This window comes from Haemorhous mexicanus, chromosome Z (assembly GCF_027477595.1).
Source record: "Haemorhous mexicanus isolate bHaeMex1 chromosome Z, bHaeMex1.pri, whole genome shotgun sequence".
NCBI classification, from domain to species: Eukaryota; Metazoa; Chordata; class Aves; order Passeriformes; family Fringillidae; genus Haemorhous; species Haemorhous mexicanus.
Genome location: NC_082381.1, coordinates 56887540 through 56907207, shown reverse-complemented (window position 1 = coordinate 56907207; position 19668 = coordinate 56887540). Strand labels below are relative to the sequence as shown.

General features: G+C 37.3%; 1 protein-coding gene across 5 annotated transcripts in view; it reads right to left on the bottom strand.

Moving 5' to 3' along the window:
• BNC2 (basonuclin zinc finger protein 2) overlaps positions 1-19668 on the bottom strand; it is a 335988-nt gene that overhangs the window by 25555 nt on the left and 290765 nt on the right. For all 5 annotated transcript variants that reach the window (XM_059873623.1, XM_059873625.1, XM_059873626.1 and 2 more), the window contains exon 5: positions 6367-8333. In XM_059873623.1, the coding sequence (XP_059729606.1) occupies positions 6367-8333 (1967 nt within the window). The remainder of the gene's footprint in view (positions 1-6366; positions 8334-19668) is intronic.

Below are 19668 nucleotides of genomic sequence, written 5' to 3'. Positions count from 1 at the left end.
TGCTTCAATTTATTTATTTTCTTTTAAATTTAAAAATCTTATTAAAAATTTATTTAAACATCTTATGAAGACAGTTTTATATGCATTCAAGCTTTAATTCTGCTGCTTCTGATCACGTTGGTGAGTATGCAATATGACAGGCAGTCTGTGTTCAACATGACTACTCATGGAAGAGGTTAGATCAGTAGATCTGTGTTAGGGGTGGCACAAAATGTTTCTTTATGATACAGCTTCTCTTGGGTAAGGAAGAGTTATGTGAGCATTAGCAATGACACACATCTTAGTGTCTCTGCAAGAGAAAACCTAATGGTTCATTCAATTGTATTGGATATGCAGCTAGTCTCTTTGTGAACTGCATCACGTCCGGAAACAACAGTACAGGTATAAAATGTGTTTATATTTTTAAAAATGTATCAGATACAATTTTGTCTCTTGAAAAATGGTTCATCAAACACCTAATGTGTTAAAACTGGATTTTCTTGTTGTTACTGGAGGAAATTCCAGTTATATATGACAGTTAATTATATTTGGGGAATACAGTAATAATTATCAAGGACTGATGCAAATTATTATATTTCTTGGAGCTAGAATTGAGTGCATTTATAGAAAACAATTCTCTAAAAAGGTGATAACAGGAGGCAGGTAACAGATTTCTCACATCTTCACCTCCCTTGATAATGTTTGCAGTGGCTCATCATAGGTAACTGATGTTAATTTATTCAAGCACACCTGTACAAGGGCCGGAAGTCAGGTAACCAGACAAAAAGTATGTCTCTGCTTTTTCCATACAGCTACCCAGAGGCCCATATCTGCACAAATTCAGTTCTGGAAACATCAGCAGGTTTTAATAAACCACCTACAGATGTCTTGCTCCATACAAATCAAGGAGTTTATGTTTTTAAATCTGGACTGATTTAACTTGCAATCAAATGGCATGATCACACTTGGCATCAATAGTTGCCTCATATTTATTTATAAGTCACCCTGAGAAGATATTATTTTCTTTTTAAATTTATTCATGGGGCTCAATTACCTTTCCCATCTTGTGGAACACACACACATGCACACACACACACATGGACATGCATATGCATGCATGCTCAGTTTTTGAGAAAGCTTAAACCTAAAAGACAAACCTGAGTAATGAATAGTCCTACTAAAAGTAGCAGACAGACAAAATGAAAAGTTTTGGTTTGTTCTTCTGAACAGGTACATTGAGAATTAATTTATTTTCCATACTTTGAAAGAAAGTAGTCACATAGTCACCTATTGTTACTAATGTTGTGTCCTAGCTTAAAACCCTGGTTTAAACTGATTTTAACAGTGTCAATACTAAGGTAAAATGGAGATTTAGCATGCACTAAGTCTAACTGTGAGGATGGCTCTATTTCTCCTCCCCCCAAAAAAAAGTTTCTCAGCAAGACCTAATAAAGGCAAAAGGTCCACCTGCCACCTGGTTTCATCACTGGTTTTGACCACAAAATTCTTGGCTCTTATAGGTGAGAGACCAAAATAAAGCCAACAGCTCAAAGTTGCACCTTTCAGACCTTTACTTTTGAATGTGCTCTTCAACTCAGACTTAGATGAAACTTTGGCATTGCTGTCCCCTTTGGTCAGGAAATAATTCTTCCCTCCTCCCATCCACATGTCTCATCCACTGTTCAGGATCATTCTCTGAGCAGCTGTACCCTGTGCTGACTTCAAGGATTAACGACACCCATCTCTTTGTAAGGAAATCTCAGTGTGTGCTGGGATAAAACTCATAGATGAGGCTGAGAAAGACATCCCAGGGGAATCTGACTACTGTGTCCACTGGCCCTTTCTTCTCATTTGCAGGAAAGATCTTCTCTGACTCCAGTAAGAATTCAAACCACAAGGACAAATCTTTCCATTAAAGTGGTCAGTCCTCAAGGGAACGTATCTTCTTCCCATCTCTGTTCCATTGAAAAAGTTACTTGAAAAGATGTCTTTCCATTCAAAAGAAGGGTTATGACATTGTTTCTGAGAAAAGTTTTATAATGGTCTCTTTTCCTATTTACTCTCCATTGTCTTTTTGCAACAAGACTTAGCCTGAACATCATGTCTTCAGAAGAAAGGACATCTGAAGTAAATACAGGAACAGAAACGGATGAACAGCTATTCAGGAAGTGGTTGTTGAAGTATGGAAGAAAAAGTGGTTTACTCAACTCTAGTGCTTCTAGGTAAAGAAGTCAGAAAGAATACTCTGAGGAAAAGACCTAAAAATCTAGGTATTAAGGGTGATTTAATGAGTGACGTTACTTGTAACTCAGAAGAATGATGCAAATAGGTGCTTTTAAAAAAATCTAGGCTAAACAGAGCTTGACTATTGGAAAACAATACCGTTTAATTTTTAGAAGGAATAACAGAATTTATGGGTCTTTGATAGTAAGGAAAAGAAGTCTCACTCTGCTTTCCTTCCTCCTGAATTGAAAAACAACCACACGTGAAGTGGGACTCTAAAATCTTCTGGTGATCTTGACCATAATTTGCAAAGATTAGCACTGGTTGGCCAAAGATCTCAGAGGATAGTCCAACACTGCAGGCAGAAGGATATTTATGCAGGTGTTGACCTTGGCAGGAATGATGTAGGAATGATAAAGCTAGATTTGGTCAACCCTAGCACAAATTGCTATAGGATGCCTTCTGCAAAGGAGGGGTTTGCAGCTCTGACACAGATAAAACCCTTCCTTCATCCAAGTAGCACTGCTTTTCTCCTGATGTGATATGCTACCTCAGGTAACAAGCAGTCTGTAACACAACCCCTCCTTTCCAAAGCCCATTTTACAGTAGCTTCACCTGCTGTCAACAATTTGGGGTTTTGTGTATGTACGAGGGGGAATATTTGATTAACCTTTGATTAACTAGAGTTGCATTGGAAAATGACTTAATCCAAATCAGATGCCTCTAAAGGAAATAAAAATAATCAGCCAATGTTATCTATCTCCACTTAAACTTGTATTTTATTACAGAACATGGCTGGAGTTGTGAGTTTTAGATATCTAACTAGTTATAATCGGATTAATAATATAATTAATATAATGCTAGTAATAGGTTTAATAAAATGACAAAAAAAAGTTAAAAACTTCACAAGACTGTAAGCTATGAAATAGCTAGAATTCTGATTTTATTACAGAGATAGAACTGAAAGTACTGAAAAAAAAATTCATTTTAATTTTCAAAGCAAAGACACTCCAGCTAATCAAATATTATATGAGTGACTCATAGCACAAGCAAATCACAGAGACTTTTGAAATGAGTGCAAGATGGGAGGCAAATCCATTTCAAATATTATCCAGGAGTTATTTATTACTGTGTGCTGTAGGTGGCTAACCCTTATTTCTCATACAGCAATTGTTAGCAAAACACTCCTGAGTTTTTAACTGAAATTGATTTAAGTGGCTAAATGAAGTTCTCACTTTGCAGTCCTATTAATCTAATTATCTAGTTATCTTTTTGGGGACTCCATAATCTGAAAAACTGGGAGTTGCATACACTCTCTTGAAGAAGAAAAAAATAAAGAGAAAAATATATATATTCAAAAGGATGAGGAGAGAAAAACCAAACAAATTTAATTGAAAAATTTTGGGGGTAATTAAACATTTTGCAAAAGACCTCCAAATAAACAAAGAAAGCAAAGACCAACAAACAAAAAATCACTCCCCCAACAAAAAACAACAACAACAAAAAAAACCCCAAACCCAACCAAAACACCACAAAAAAAAAAAAAAAAAAAAAAAAAAAAAAAGTTGAGGAGGGGGGGAATATATTGATTTAACTTTTACTTCCTAAATTATTTTTTAACAAAACTGCCCTTTTTTGGACAAAGTATTCGAAAATGCTTTCATTTATTTTCTTTGACATGCTGTACACATGCTTTCATTTCTGAACATTTCTAGACGTTGCATTTCTAGATAAAAATGGATAGCCCAGGGAAGTTTTGTATATGATTCTTGCTCAAGTATCTAAAAGAATTATCCTGAACCATGAGAGAATTTCCTGGTTCTTTAATGGCATTTCCTGACTACTGTTGCAAACCAAAACTGATAAACAACTAATAAAAATTTGTAGGGCACATACATTGTACGACACCTTTGAATTTTTTGAATTACAGAACCATTAAAGAATATAATATGCAAAAAATGTCTTTTTTCCCAGGTGCAACGCATAACTGAATCATATTCTGAATGTTACTAATGGAATGATGTAAGCAGATAGTCTTGTCCATTACACAAGTCAAAATGATATGCAAATAATAATTTTATCTTTAAATTTGCAGCCTGCAATTTATGACTCTGAGTTTTTTTACTCCATGTTTCTTTCAATTAGTTTAATAGTAGTATCCTACGTATATCACAAAAAAATTCAAAATGTGCCCTATATGCAGGTTCTTGTCTTGGAAAAATTTTATGCATGTCGTCAAAGTCACTCTTAGAATATCTAAAACTTTACTATGCTAACTTTATTACTACCTTGATCTTTCAATGTAGTATGGTTGAAATTTAATACACTGCATAAAGTTCCACATCCTAAAGCTAATCAGCTATTGCATCACATGTTCAATTCAAAGCTGGTTTATGTAGTACACGACTTTTCAGTAGTACATGATTTTTGTAGTAGTACACAGACTTTTTGTAGTACATGATTTTTCATAATTCATTTAAGGAAACAGACTGACTGAATCAAATTCTTGACTAACAAAGATTATGATTTCAGGAACTGAAAGGGGTTTCACACATCTAAGCTTAGCTCAGCTTAGATTACGCCACTGATTCACATACTTCCATTGTCAAATTCAAGACTCATAAAACTTATCAGCACACAGCACGAAAATGAGTCTTAATTTAGATCTAACTGCTTTGTATCTAGTAACTTAACCTACTGAAATGCAAGCTTCCTAAATTTTCCCTCTTAGGTGTTTTGAACTTGCATTCTTATATTTATTCATATTTTTCTGTTTAATGGATTTCATAAATGATAAGAAAAGACATGAGATATTTAGGGACAGTATTCTTCATCAAACCAGTGAATTTTGGCTCCTCAGTATCCTTAACACTAACTTCCTTTCATTTTATAGTATGAGAAACATTCCCTTTCAAACCACATCAATTTCAATGAAAAAAATACAAAAAACAAATCAGGAGCTGTGTATGAAATGTTTAGCCAGTTTTAATTTCCTTCCTGTGTTTGCTGAATTTTTACAGCCTAATGAAAAAATATGAAACACAAGTAAAGGAAAAGAGGAGACCCAATTTCACCATTACTCCATGAAACAGGCAGATTTTATTATGTGACGGTATGATCATCAAATGAGAGTTTTTATCCACAAGTATGAAATACCTGTGTTATCCTATCACTTTAACAAATTCCATTTGTATTACATTCTCCTCAGGAATCAAAAAGAACAGTCTATAAAAAACCAACCAAAAAAACCCCAAAACAAAACAACAAAAAACCAAACCCTAAACCAAAGAGTTTGTGGACCAGCTGCTTCTGTTTAAGCCCAACTGCTTTTGTATTGATGGAGCATAGCTCAGGCATTATGTCATCTGAAGGGCCAACAGAATATACCCTGGTTGATCTTAAAAATATGCAGGGAAGCCATTTCTCTCTGAATGTGCATAATTTCCACTGGTGGAGAAGTTAGTTGCTCACATGCAGAAAATAATAATGTAGACTAAATGACCATAGTGGATAGAGATGTGTATAGGTTCTACTAAAGAAACAGATAATGATTTTCTTAATTCTTAATATTTACTTGTTCTCACTACAACATAGCATCTAGTTTTAAAACTTAAATATAGTAAAGAACAACTTTCCAATGCTTCTTGTTTGCTTTTGTATGACCCTATGAGGATGGAAATACTTCCAGTCCTTTATTACCTATCTCCATCTTTTCATTCAACCGCCCATCCACCTTTGCCCTCCTTCCTAGTTCTATGGTTTGATATGCATGCCATGGACATATTTCTCTTGTATATAATTTACTATATTTACTTCTCAATAGAAGATTTTCTTTTTTTAAATGTTACAGGAAGAAGAAAATAAATGTAATGAGGTCTGTAGCTTATAAACAGAAGTACAATACACATGTTCACAGGAATATAGAAAGTATAACGACATTTATTATCTAGGCAGTCACTTAAGAGGATGGCCCAATATATACCATTCTGAATGCCAAGGAACAATGATAATCTTAAAGTGATAAATCTCTTTCAATGTCATGGGAACACAATTGTCACTTGTCATTACTGTGCATCTCTCTATTTCTTCACATAGCCTAAACTACCTATTCTTCCATAATTCAATGCATTTAATAATGCAGAAAATCAATTAATATTTACTGACCTGTCTCTGCTTCTCCGTGATGGGAACGCAGCGTTACAGCCAGCCACTGTGCAGACATGCATCTCTTTTAAATGAACATTTCGGTAGTGAAGCTTCACACTGTAGGAACTCTTGAAACTTTTCTTGCAAACATAGCAGATCTTCGGGTCTGGGCTGGAGCACATTTCACCTTCTGGGGAGAACTTCTGAGGGCTGCTATAGTTGAATGTAGAAGCAAAACTTTCATGAAGAGCAGCCATACTGGCACTGCCTCCATTGTACAGTCCATATTGGCTCATATAGAACATATCATATGTAGGGTCTGTATACTCTTCCTTCACCTTAATGACATCCTGGTTGGAAGAGTCATTGTGGTTTTCATCTGGTCGGTCACTGTGCATCATAGATTTTTCACCAGGTTCATGGAGGCGATCATCGCCTTCCAGGGATTCTTCACACAATTTGGGCTCTGATGACTCTGACTCATTTTCATAGTCTCTCTCATGCTCCTGGTCTTCTGATGTCATGCTGTCTGCCCTTCTTATGTCTGGTCTGGACATACATCTGCTTCTGTCACTTTTGGAAAAGTCTTTAACAGACAGGCCTGGGCTCATTTCCTCCTGAGAATGGCAGTGATTGTCATGACCAATGTCATTCACCATTGTGCTCCTGTCATTCACCTCTTCGTCTTCATCATCAAACTCATCAGCAGTGTCGATAACTTCCTTTTCAATTTTAACTGGCATGCTTGACTTCCTTGGCTTCTTCTTGGGGGCAAGGTCTGCATTGGGCTCTGGGGTAGGCATCAACACTGAAGGTACTGATGACTCTGAAGGAGGAGGGGGATGCTGCTCCATGCCACTCACAGCTGGTATTATGGGACTGGTCGGGAGTGAGGTTGGAGGACTCACCATCTCTCCAGGAGTAAGTAAATTTCTGTAAAAAGGAGGAACAGGTTGGACAGTCTTTAAAGCTGGGAAGACCAGCTGACTGGGAAGAGGGTTCTGTAGTACTGGGTCCAGAGGGGGAGTGGTAAACCCCATCGGTGGACGCCCAGGGCTTGTTAAAGTTAGGTTGGACTTCGTACTTGCTATGACAGGAGTGGCGGCACCTGATGTAGCACGAATTAGATCTTTGTCACGGTTATTCCTTAGCATAGGCATGTGAAGGCGGGGATTTGGGTTAGCACTGTGGCGATTGCGGCTTCTGAGAGAGCTGAAGACCATATTGCAGCCTTCAATAGTGCATCGATGCTTGATTTTCAGGTGCACAGCATTGTAGTGGATTTTAAGAGTACCTTTGTCGTAGAAAGTTTTGCCACATGCATTGCAAAACACTCTTCCTTTCCTGGAAGCTGACCCCATTCTCCTCATTCTGTGAATTCGGAATGAGCTTTTTGTATGCTCTGTTTTCGATAAATCATTGACTGGCGTAGGTGTTTGAACAGGAGACACACAGGCTGGCTCAGTTTTGGGCTCCACATTTGTGATGCTGGTCAAAGCATTTCTGCTGGATGCTTGCTCATTCTTGAAAGGTGTAGGGGAAACTTCAGATTCACTGCTCTCATTATATTCGTTTTGGGTCGTAAGGCTTGGTTCACGGAGCCTCATTGCTGGCTGTTCCAGCAGGAGGCCATTTGGAGGCAGCCCCAGCAGTGGAGCAGAGACTGGATTTATGTACTGGAATGGAAGCAGGAATGCAAGGCTATTCGGGATGTTTTCAAAATGATGAATGCTGGAAGGGTTGCTATTCTCCAGGTGAGCAAGGAGACTTGGGCTCCTGGTGCGATTATTGCTTTCAATAAAAGTCCTTATATCTGAATCTGTCTTTGAAGATGGCACAGCCACAGCCTGCCCTTCCTTTTCTTGAATTGCCATCAGCTCCACGATAGATTTCGTTTCTCCAAATCTCAGGAACTGCTGAAGGGTAATGATCTCTTCTTCCCTGGACATGATGGCCCAGCGGTCCAGCACCTTGCCTGCAGCATCCTAGAGGCCATATCAAAGAAACAACAAAGACAAAACACAAAGAAAAGCTTATTGATTCTGCATAATTATTGAAGAAGGTGCTCTGCTTCCTGAACATGAAACACTAAGCTCAAAAAACAAGATGCAAACAGTGTTACTAGAACTTGACCAAACAACACAAACTTTCCATCCATGCAAATACTGTAGAGTCACAGTTAGAAAACCAGATTGATTTTAATAGTGCTAGAGTACACAAAATGTAGACCCTGGGACTCTGTGATCTAAAATGCTTTCAGTATTTTTATTTTAACAACAGTGATCTCTGCAGAATGCTACTATTTAGAATAAATTAGTAAAACATGAGCTGTTGTGCACATCACTGTAAAATACAGAAAATTGTACCTAATCACTATTAAATGGTAACACTATTAGAAAGAGCTAAATAAATACAATTGATAGATTTGCTCCTCAAATACAAGCATATATAAGACTGAAACCATTTCATAAGAAACTTTGATGCAAGGCAAAATCTCTTGAAAACAGCACATAACACTTGTACCTTAATCCTTTTCTTCCTGGACTATTACTGGCAATTGATTGATTGTAAGCTTGCAACCTTGGTATGGTTTAGACTTGAGAGATTACTTTTTTTGTAGCCTTCTTATAAATGACAGTTAAAAATATGTAAAAAAGTAAGGATATGATGGATGTAAATAGCATAAATGTGTAAAAATGTTGTCTCTTAACATTGCCTTCTGATAGCAAGGGAAAAATCCAGAGAGAATACACATCAGTAATCACAAGACTATCTGTTGTTAAATATACATTAAAAAGCATTTCACACTTTCATTTTTGCTAGTAAGCATGAGATTTGCCTGAAGGTAGGACTTAAAAATTCTGCAATGTAATGTCAGGCAATCCATTCAAGCAAGTATTGATAAAAATATATTAAAATACTTATATAATGAATACATCATTTTATTGGCATCTTTCCTTTGGGCAAATGCTGGACATAAAATTAGCACAGTAACTATAACCAACAAGAAATGTGGAAGGCCATCAAACAAGAATTATTCCAATGCTCCCTCATGCATTAGACGGCTTGAAAGCCTTACAACACACACAACCATACTGCCTCTGATATTCTTACATCTTGAATCTCAGGTTCAGAACCTTACCTGAAGACTTTGGACTACACACTGCTGCAAAAATCATTAACTCTTGTTTGATTATGAAGTCTGAAATACCCTTCTTCCCCTCTAGCCCCTTTACCCCCTGGATTTATTTTTTTATTTATTAAATTAATTAATTATTTTCAGTCTTCAGATGACTGATACTTCTCTCACATTTCCTAGAGTACCAAAAAATAGAATTTTGCAATGTCAAATAATAAATCATGTATTTAATTGATTAGAGTTGGTTTTATTATTTCAGTTTGAAAATGTTCAGTTCAGCTCGCCTCTCTGGGCATAAAGTTAATGCTGAAGATTAACGCCATGTATGTTTCAGCACCACAAATTCTTTACAAATGCTTCACACATGAACTTTTACAATCAAACCCTGAAAGACAGTAAAACCCTCAACAGCAATTGGAAAATCTTACCCAGTTAACCCAGACGGAAAGCCCCAAAACCCATCTATGTGTAGAAAATGTTCATTCTGTATTTATGGTGATGAATGAAACATCATGATGCAAATGCTGGTTTTGGTTTGCTGCATTAGAATGGAAATGTGTTCATCTTTGAACACCCCTAAGCACAGTGGACATGTCTGAGTTCTATGTCCTTACAGTTCTTGATGTAGCAGTATTTTACAGGCAGTCAGTACTCTCTAACAGAAATAATCCGGAATACCAAATATCACCCCCAACAAGAAAAATAAATGAAACAAAACCAAACCTAAATGAGATGAGGGGTGGGAAAAAAAAACACATAAGCCATAAAAAAATTAAAGTAGAGGTTCATATTTTAAAGCTCCAAAATTATATTTGCTTTTTTCCACCCAAATAACTTTAGCTACTCTCCCCTTGGGTAAGATCTAAAGTTTCTTACATCTACTTCAACAACTTCCAGCCAACCATAGCGTTCAACCTCTGGGTAATTCCTACATGGAGCTGCAAAACTGGATTTGAATCAGATTTTGATCTCCAGGCCTTCGCTGTCATATCTGACCTCATCTATCTGCACACATTTCCTATCCCAAATCACAAATCTTAATTCCTTCTAACTGTAACTCCCATAGTTTAAAAACAGAAATAACATTGTCTAATTTACACTGCTTACCTGTATTGAATTAGGATTCCTGTCTGCTGCCAGCTGCAGGCTGCTTTGTAATGTACTACTGCCACATTTTATGTTGTTTTTGTTTTCATTTGTAAATCAAGCTTATATAACAGATGGATGCTTTACAAAAACTGATATATAAATAATTAAAAGTTAATCACAGCTAGCACAACAATAACTCCTGAGAATAGTAGGCAGAGATCCTGTACCAGACTCCCACGTGCAAGGGGAAGGCGGTGTCACACAGTCCCTCCCTGATGGCAGCACAACCAGCTCTCTGCATACACAGAACAGGCAGGCAAGCCTATAAATGCAGGGGTTCCCTTTGTGCTTTTAGGGAATTACTCCACATCTTAACTGAGCAAAGCTGGCACTTAGCTACATGAGTTACATCTTGATGAGATACCACCACCCTTTGTTTCACTTTTTTTAAGAATTTACAAGGAGGAGCACCAGACCTTCAGCAGTTGCTAAGTCCCACTGATCAGATAAACTGGCACTTAAGGGTGTGATAGTCATGGGGTTACCCTTGCTGTCATAGAAAAAGCAGGGAACCAGAAAGTTGCTCTTAAATACTCCTTGTCTACTACTAGCTATATCAAGCTTTATATTTTTAATTTTCAGCAAGACATTTTCTGGCCATTTTTACCCAACAAAAACAGAGAGAAATATGTAGATGCCTGTATTTCATAAAACCCTCACTGCTTATGGATACTGTCTAGCATATGCTTCAATATTTACACAGTGAAAACTTTCCATAAATCATTGTAAGCATGTATTATGCAAAACTAGATAAAGAGTGAATAGGAATGTCATTTTTTGATAAAACTTAAAATTAGCAAAAAAAATCTAACCATTATCCCATTTGAATTTAGCTATAACTAGCTAGGGATCTTTCTGTATATGGTAATACTTGATTAGAGGTTCAAGTCCTTTCTTACATGTAATCGATTTCTTGTTTCTTACAATCTCTCATGCTAAATTTTCTCCCCGAAGCCATTAAAGCATATCAACATTTAAATACTTCATGACAAAAGGTTCCAATTTATATTACTTTTTTCAGCTCACAACTGATTAAGCCAAGCCTCCAGTGACAATGTGTACAAGGAAGTCAGTGAGTACAGAGATATCACTGCATGCATACAGCTCTAAGCCAGGCAGGAGGCAAGGAAGCCGAATCTGTACAGCATACACTTATGTTCTTCCTACTTTGTCCAAACAGCCTTGCTTTGATTTTTAATTTAACAAATTTGATTTTGGTTTTTTTTTATTAAATTTTATTTTCCTGTGTAGGCATCTTTCTCACAATTTCAGTTGGAGAAAATCTTTTAATCTTTAAACTACATTAAACTGACCTCCAAGGATCCAAGACATAACCCATAACCTTTTCTAACTCTAACCACACACTCAAGCCTATTTGAATAAACAGATCCACATACACACATACGACATTAGATCTGTAAATAATGTCATGGTTTATCACCCTGAACCTGCCTCCTGAAGTTTGCTGACCATATGTTAGGAGGAAAGGTGTGTCAGGATATGTTAGGGTACATTTTGTCTTAAACTTCTGGGTCTAGAACACATGGTAGGATCAAGATGATTATCCTGAATGACACAAACTACAAGGATGGACACAAAGATCATTCTAGTTTTTAGGAGCTTAACTGGGGAGGGTTGTCAAGGTAAGTCTTCTTTTCCTGAAGTCCTTCAGCCTTTAAATCTTTCAATTGAGCTTTAAAATCTCTGAGTTTAAAAACTGCCTATTTAGAAAATAAGGGCAGTCTACATGAGCACACACCATAAACATACATTGTAAGCCCTGAACTTACACACATTGGTGTACATATACAACACTGACTTTTTGTAGTTCTCTGCTATCTTACTGATTCTTAGGATAGGAAAATGTTTATATACACTTGACTGGATACACAGTGAGAGATGCCCATACGAGGCTGAGATTAATAGACAGGTTAAAAAATAGATTGCTTCTAAAACTAGCTTTATGCTCTGGGAGACACTCAAGGATTATTTTCCGGCACTACTGTGATAACTTCTGAGAACCAGTCAAAGTTGTACAGAAAAAAGAAATAATTGCTAGGCTTCATATTATAATAAGTTTGCATATGCACCTAAACAGTGGGTTTTGATGCATATCAGGGAAGTTTCCTTGTTACAAAGTATTGCATAGATACATGTTTGATTAAATAATTAGGCTAGTTCAGGGTATATCCCTAATTTTTCTTCTAAGGAGCTGTGTATTTTCTAGCTGATCTCAAAGAAACATTTTGAATGCAGCTGTAACAGTTGAAAAGCAGACTGAAATATATTAATTTGGTCATACTATAATTGCACAGGATGGTTTTAATTAGTGTGCAGACCAAAAAAAAAAAATCCACATTTGTTTCAAATAAAGAAAAGTCTTCCTAATTTCCATGATTTAGAGGGTTTTTTTTGTTTTGCTTTGTTTTTGTTTTTTTTTTGGCTGAATTTCCCAGAAGCATCTTTTTACTTCACAATTAAATTTCAAGCTGCTACAGTCTGGGTAGTCCTACTACTCCTGGAGTAAGAGTTACCAAAACCGCGCCGCACCATACCAACTCACATTATTACAGATGGGACAATATGCAACATCTCTAACTCATTTTGGCTAACTCCCACTGATCTCAGTAGGACCAAAGTAAGCCCTCTATCTAGTTTTCCACAGAAATATACACTCACATAGGCAATCAGATACTCATTTTCTTGATAGGAGTTTTTACCATGCTGAATCTCCCTCACCTTTGCTCCTGTAAACATGAAGAAAAGATGTGTATCTTGCTCCTGTGATTTTACATGTGCAACTAATACGAGATTTAACACACTAAGTCTGCAAAAAGGCATGGTTGAAATTTTTTCCCCTCAGCTGTCACTTCTCATCCAACTCCCACCAGTCTCCCTTCACCAACAGAAACATATGAAAAAATGAATGTTTAAGTGTCAGCAGTCCTTTCCTTGAGTTATACTGCTGCAGCAGGAACAAACAGTGCAGCACTACTGAGTTCTCAGTCAATAATGGAAATCTTTATCTTTTGACTTCACTGCAGCCTCCATTCTGCTAGAACTGATAGATATTCTTCCCTTCTGGCACCCCCTTTCTCTTACCACTTGTTTGCCTTGCCCCAAAGAGAAGGAAAGCATAAGGATTCCTGCATGCTACAGGAGATGAGAAGGTGGCTGTCTCTCCCCAAAGTTTCACTGAGAATCACACTGGCAGTGTGTGTTCAAATGAAGAGTAGCATGAAGGAGACTTTATTTTCTTCATACATACATATACATATACATATACACATACATATACATATACATATACATATACGTATACGTATACGTATACGTATACGTATACATATACTTACATACATACGTACGTACATACATACATACATATATTTTTTATACACACACACACACACACATATATATGCTTACTTTGCTGCCAGGTTTGTAACAGTACTTGTACTGGTTTCTCTTTCTTGGCCACATCTCTTTATGCATTCAGCAGCAAAACATTTTGTGTTTTCACCAAAAGGACCCCCAAAGACCTTTGCAAACTTTATGAACTGACATTGTAGACACTGGGGCAAATCTGGCTGCACTTTAGATCAAGAATAATTGCACCATAAACCTGGAGTAATTCCAGGGACCACGCTGGAAAGTAATTTTGACCTAAGTTAGCCCTGAAACAGTATGTGGAGCCAAATCTGTGTGAATATATATTGGGGGCGTACCACCATGGTGGAGCACAGCAGCTGTGTAACAACGCACAGGAGCACTGCTCAATGGTTTTGGAGTGAAAGTGAGGAACACCATGTCCTGCTGAAACTGCAGATGAAACATAAGGCAGTGGAATGCAATAACCACAGCGGAAACCTGGCCAGGACACCGCCGTTAACCACCCACACTCTCACTTAATGGCCTTCAGGGTCTTTATTGACCAAAAGTATGCAGGTCTTCTGTTTCATATCTTATCCCAAAGATGCATGCCAGGAGTGCAGACCGCTCCCTGCACAAGCAACCTGCTGGGGTGCTGGTTCTGGACTAAGCTGCCTGGAATGGTATGAAACCACCAGATCCTGAGCACGATTCCTTTGGGGACTAAACTTCCTTATAGTGTACCCCAGTCCCAGTACAAATGAAAGTATGCCTTTTCATTTTCTGGGTTCATCAACTTTGAAAATGCCTTTGAAATCATTGCCCTGAAAGAGGATGAGACTCTCATTTGCCAGCTAAAAAGAAGCCATGTGGATTGGGGGTAATGTCTCTTACTGATTCCAGAAAAAATCCCCAGTAATTTGAACTATTTCCCCTCTTCATTCACCTCTGCAACTCCAGTGAAACTGGATGCAAGGGCACTAGATTTAAACACTGTGGCTGATATTTAAAACATATTGTTTGACTTGTGATAAAATATTCTCTTTGTTATAGCTGATCATGGACCAGATAATCAGGCAATATGTATATATGTATAATTCACAAGACAGCGACTATTTTTTTCCTGAGTAACAATGCAAGCAGTATTTTTATTTTAAAAATTTAAATAGAACACTGTGGGGCTACAATGTATTTAATCACAACAGCTTGAACTTTATTTAATCATAGCAAATACATCAAGTCTCTTTGTATTTGGGTGCCAGACAAGTTTTTTTTTCACAGCAGATGTCTGTCCATACTTAGAGGAAAAAAATCTAAGCACAATCAGAGTCTGATACACTTCTTGCATTTACTAGTTTTCACAGTGGTATAACTGCTGTGGTTTAATCCCAGCTGCCCCACAGCTGCTCACTCACTATTCCCTCTGTGAGTGAATAAAATAAAACATACTAATATTACTGGAAATGAAAAGGAAAGAGGAATAAAACCCAAGAGAAAGAAGTGATCCACAATACAATTTCTCCCTGCCTGCTGACTGATACCCAGACTGTCCCCAGGCAGGGACTGGCCCTCCCAGCCAACTCCCCCAGTTTACATTTTGGGCATGATGTCCAAGGGTATGGAATGTAACTTTGGCCAGTTCAGGCCACCTGTCCTGGCCATGGTCCCTCACAGCTTCTTGAGCACCTGGTTGCTGGCAGTGCATTGAGAAAGTTTTTGGTTTTGGGTAAGCACTACTTAGCAACAAATAGAAATCACTGCTGTTCAAAAGATTCTCCAACTAAATCTAAAAAAGAGCACTGCACCAGCTACTAAGACAGTTAACTCTATCCCAGCCAAAGCCAGAACAAGGTACTGCGATGTCAACAACATTTGCTTTTATGTACAGCTGTCATGTTGGTGACAAGTGTTAAAAGGCAGAAGATCCCACTATCTGATGACAGAAGAACTCCTGTTAGCATGGATACAAATTGACACTTTGAGCTTTAAGAAGATCCAAAGCAATTTTTTAGCAGTTCTCCTAATCTCATTTATTTTGAAGTACTAGGGACATTTCCCAAGTATTTTGTCCTTCTCACCCCAAGAACTGCACAAATTTTCAAATGCCAACATTTCTTCCCTTTACCATCTGTTCTGGTTGCAATGTCCAAAATTACTTTTGGAAATGGGAAACTAATGTGAGCTGAATATATATACTTTACAAAATCTGCTCACAAAAATATTTTTAATGCATACTAAGTGGAAGCATTTGTTCTCAACATTCTTGAATTATTGAATTGTTTTTTTAAATTTCTTAAATGGCTTTGGAGTCCATAACTTTGGACCCAAAGTACAGAGAATATTTTGACACTTTTGCTTCTCTGCAACCTGCTAGAGTGGAAAATTCATTGAAGTATCTGAAGAAGCTTCGCCACTAATTTGTGGCAAGTAACAGTGTGTTTGTCCTTAGGCCAACATGGCTACTAGAGGTAATTAAATCACCAAGCACATGGTGTATGTGCGTAAAATTTAGAGTGCATGAGGCGCCAAGGGCACTTTTCAGGTACCATGTAAACAGAGACATAACCATGGTAAGCCGCTGAAATAATTTCAGCTACAAAATAATTTTAGAACACAATTTTGCATGTAAATGCACTGGAAATTGCCATCATGCATATAACAATAGCATATGTAATAATGATTGATTTTAATTCTCACTTTCAACCATTTTTGAATATATATTTGCCCATTTTGGAATTGTACATAAAAAAATTTGCCTTGATACTATCAGTCACCAAAAATCACTTGTGTTTTTACTTTTTGCAAAATTCACTCAGAAGTAAAATTGTATTTTCTCTGGTTTTCTGTGCTCTGGCAGTCTTTCAGTAAGTGTAGTAAACACTCTCCTAGCCTCAGTTTCACTAACACTGAAAGAATGACACATAATTTTTATGAGAAACAGGAAATATTCACAAAGAGCACTCATAAGGTACTGTATTTGCAATACACACAGCCACAAGAGACACCCAGCCTCTTTTCAGCCGAGACTTTTCCCAATGTGCTACGTGCTAATATAAACAAACTGTGTCTGATACCCTTGCTCTACTAACATGGACTGCACCAAATGCAGGGCAAGACATCTAACCAGTCCAGTCAAATCAAATTATCAGATGGTCCTTCCCTCACTTCAAATCTAAACTGACTAAAGCCATAACCCTAACTGGAAAACATAACCAAGAAAAGTTGAGTCTTTCTGGGCTTGTCAGTAAAACTTCCAGCTAAGACAGTAAGAAATTTGCCTAACCAGGAGCATTGCAAAGAATTGAGAAGTTGTCCAAGGCCATAAACACTGGAATGAAAGTGCCAATGAGTTATACTCATAAATTGGATTTCATTACATGCTTGGTTTTCTGATTGAACCCAAATTGTGTCTCAATAAGGGGATTCAGCTGTACTGTATGCAGGATATATGACTGGCAGCAGAATCAGGAGATTGATTTCCATCTTTACTATTCATTAGGGGACTATGCATTATTACTTGCAATATATACTACCAGATCTTAATGAGGGATTTTTTTCTTTTATTGCTTACTGAAAGAATTTACACCAATAAAACACAGGTGTGTCATAGGTGGCAATGTGATGCAAAAGGGAGACAGCAAGGTGCAGAAGTGACACCAAAACGGCAAAGGTCACTGGACCATAAAGGGCATGAAGCAAGCTATCAGTTGGAACCTATTAGAGGCAGTGAAAGGCAAGAGAAAGTGGAGAAATTATATTACAGTGTACAAAGTAATAATAACTGTGCCTTCATGTCTTAATACCCTCTTGTCCCAGCAGTCCTGACTTTCTAGGCAGCCCACTTCTCCACATTAACAGTAGTCATTTGGAGAGCAGCAAACGTGCCATTAGAAGCACTTTTACAAGTGTATATTCATCCACCAATTAGCTTAATGTGGCTGCTTTCTGCATATTTTCTATCCAGGCTTGCACAAATCTTATTAATATTTCCCCCTAGCGCTTTGACAGATTACCTTGTCATTATGCATCCTGGAGCCTTTTAAACAATATGGGTAAACTACTGTTTGCGAGGTTAATGACAATTATCCCCTAATTACTGCATAAGTCACTCAGTCCACTTTATCTCATAGGCAGGGTTCTGCTCTGTGTATCTGCCATTGTGTCACTGTAAATGAATCTTGTATAGCTATGTTTATCTGTCGTTGCCTTGTAAATTACACTGACAGAAGAATGAACAAATTACTGTGTATCATCACTTAAATACAGCTTCTGATAAAAAAAATGTCCCACAAGCACAGCACTTGAATTTTACCCCGATCACAATTAGTAAACACAAATTGAATGTTTTGGGAGATATATTTAGATGTGGATGGGACATTGTGGTGAAAGAAGGTTCTGAAGTGCTAAGTCTAAGAGCACTAAAACAGAAGAACCATGGAAAGCTACACTAGTAGTAATTTGATGATTACCTCCTGAGAACTCTTCTGTTAATTTAGCAGTTGATAGATGAGACAGTGATATTTTCCAAACAATCTCATATTCAGGGCTGCGCTGAGTTCCACAATTTCTATTTCTATTGTTTCTGACCACAGCCACACGGGATACTTTTTTAGCTGAAAAATCCAAATGAATTTGGAAGAGAAGTAGCACTCATAAAACAACAAGCAATGCTAATTTAATGCATGCATTTCAGAACAATATCTGCATCAGGAGAGGAAAGGAGAATTGGCAAATACCAACTTCCTTGTATATTTCATTTGTCTGAGGCAACTTCAATGACACAGTTAAGAGCACTCTACTAGTAGGACATCGCTGTGAAAGATATGTCCTGCTTTGAGAAAGAAGGTTGAACTCGTTATTGTGCCTTATCCCTTCTTTTGTCAAAGACATCTCAACATCTTCAACCAGAAGTGCCTACCTAGTCAGTGCTCAGAGATAAAATTAGCCTGTGATGAAGAACATTAAAACAGCCAACTACTTTTAAAAATAATGCCTCTTCCTATATCGGTCTTGGGAGGAGGATACACTATTCATAGTCCTAGGAAACACAGTCCTTTGTAAACAACACAACAAAGACAGTGCAGTTTCAGTCTGTCTTGGGAAGGTCCCTTCTTGAGTCAGAGAAAGCCTTTTAATACTTGCTTGTATTGCTGGCAAACATGGTAATTGCACAGTGTTAGTAATGAGGTTACGCATTATAAATTTTATCATATTTGGGGATACACTTTATGCACTCATACAACACATCCACAAGTATCATAATGCTACAATATTTGAAATTTATATGATTTTGCCTTATATTTTGTACAACTCCTCATGTAGAAAACCTTGTCATTCTATACTTGTACTAAAATATGCTCAGCACCAGCTTCTGACCAATGTGGTACAAAAAAAGCCTGAAGTAAGGAAGACAATATGCAAATTAGAGCAGAATTATGATTCCTGAATGGCAGCAATATAAGATAGTTTAAGCAACTGTACAAGAAAAAGAAAATGTCAGAACTCTCCAAATATGGTGATTAGTTACTGCAATTCAGAAGGTTATACCAACACTGAAAACCCTTTTATCAATGTAAAGTGTAAATTTTTTTTGTTGTATTACGAGAGTGTCACATCCAGGAAGAATGGTCAGACTGAAATGTAGCAAAATTACTGATATT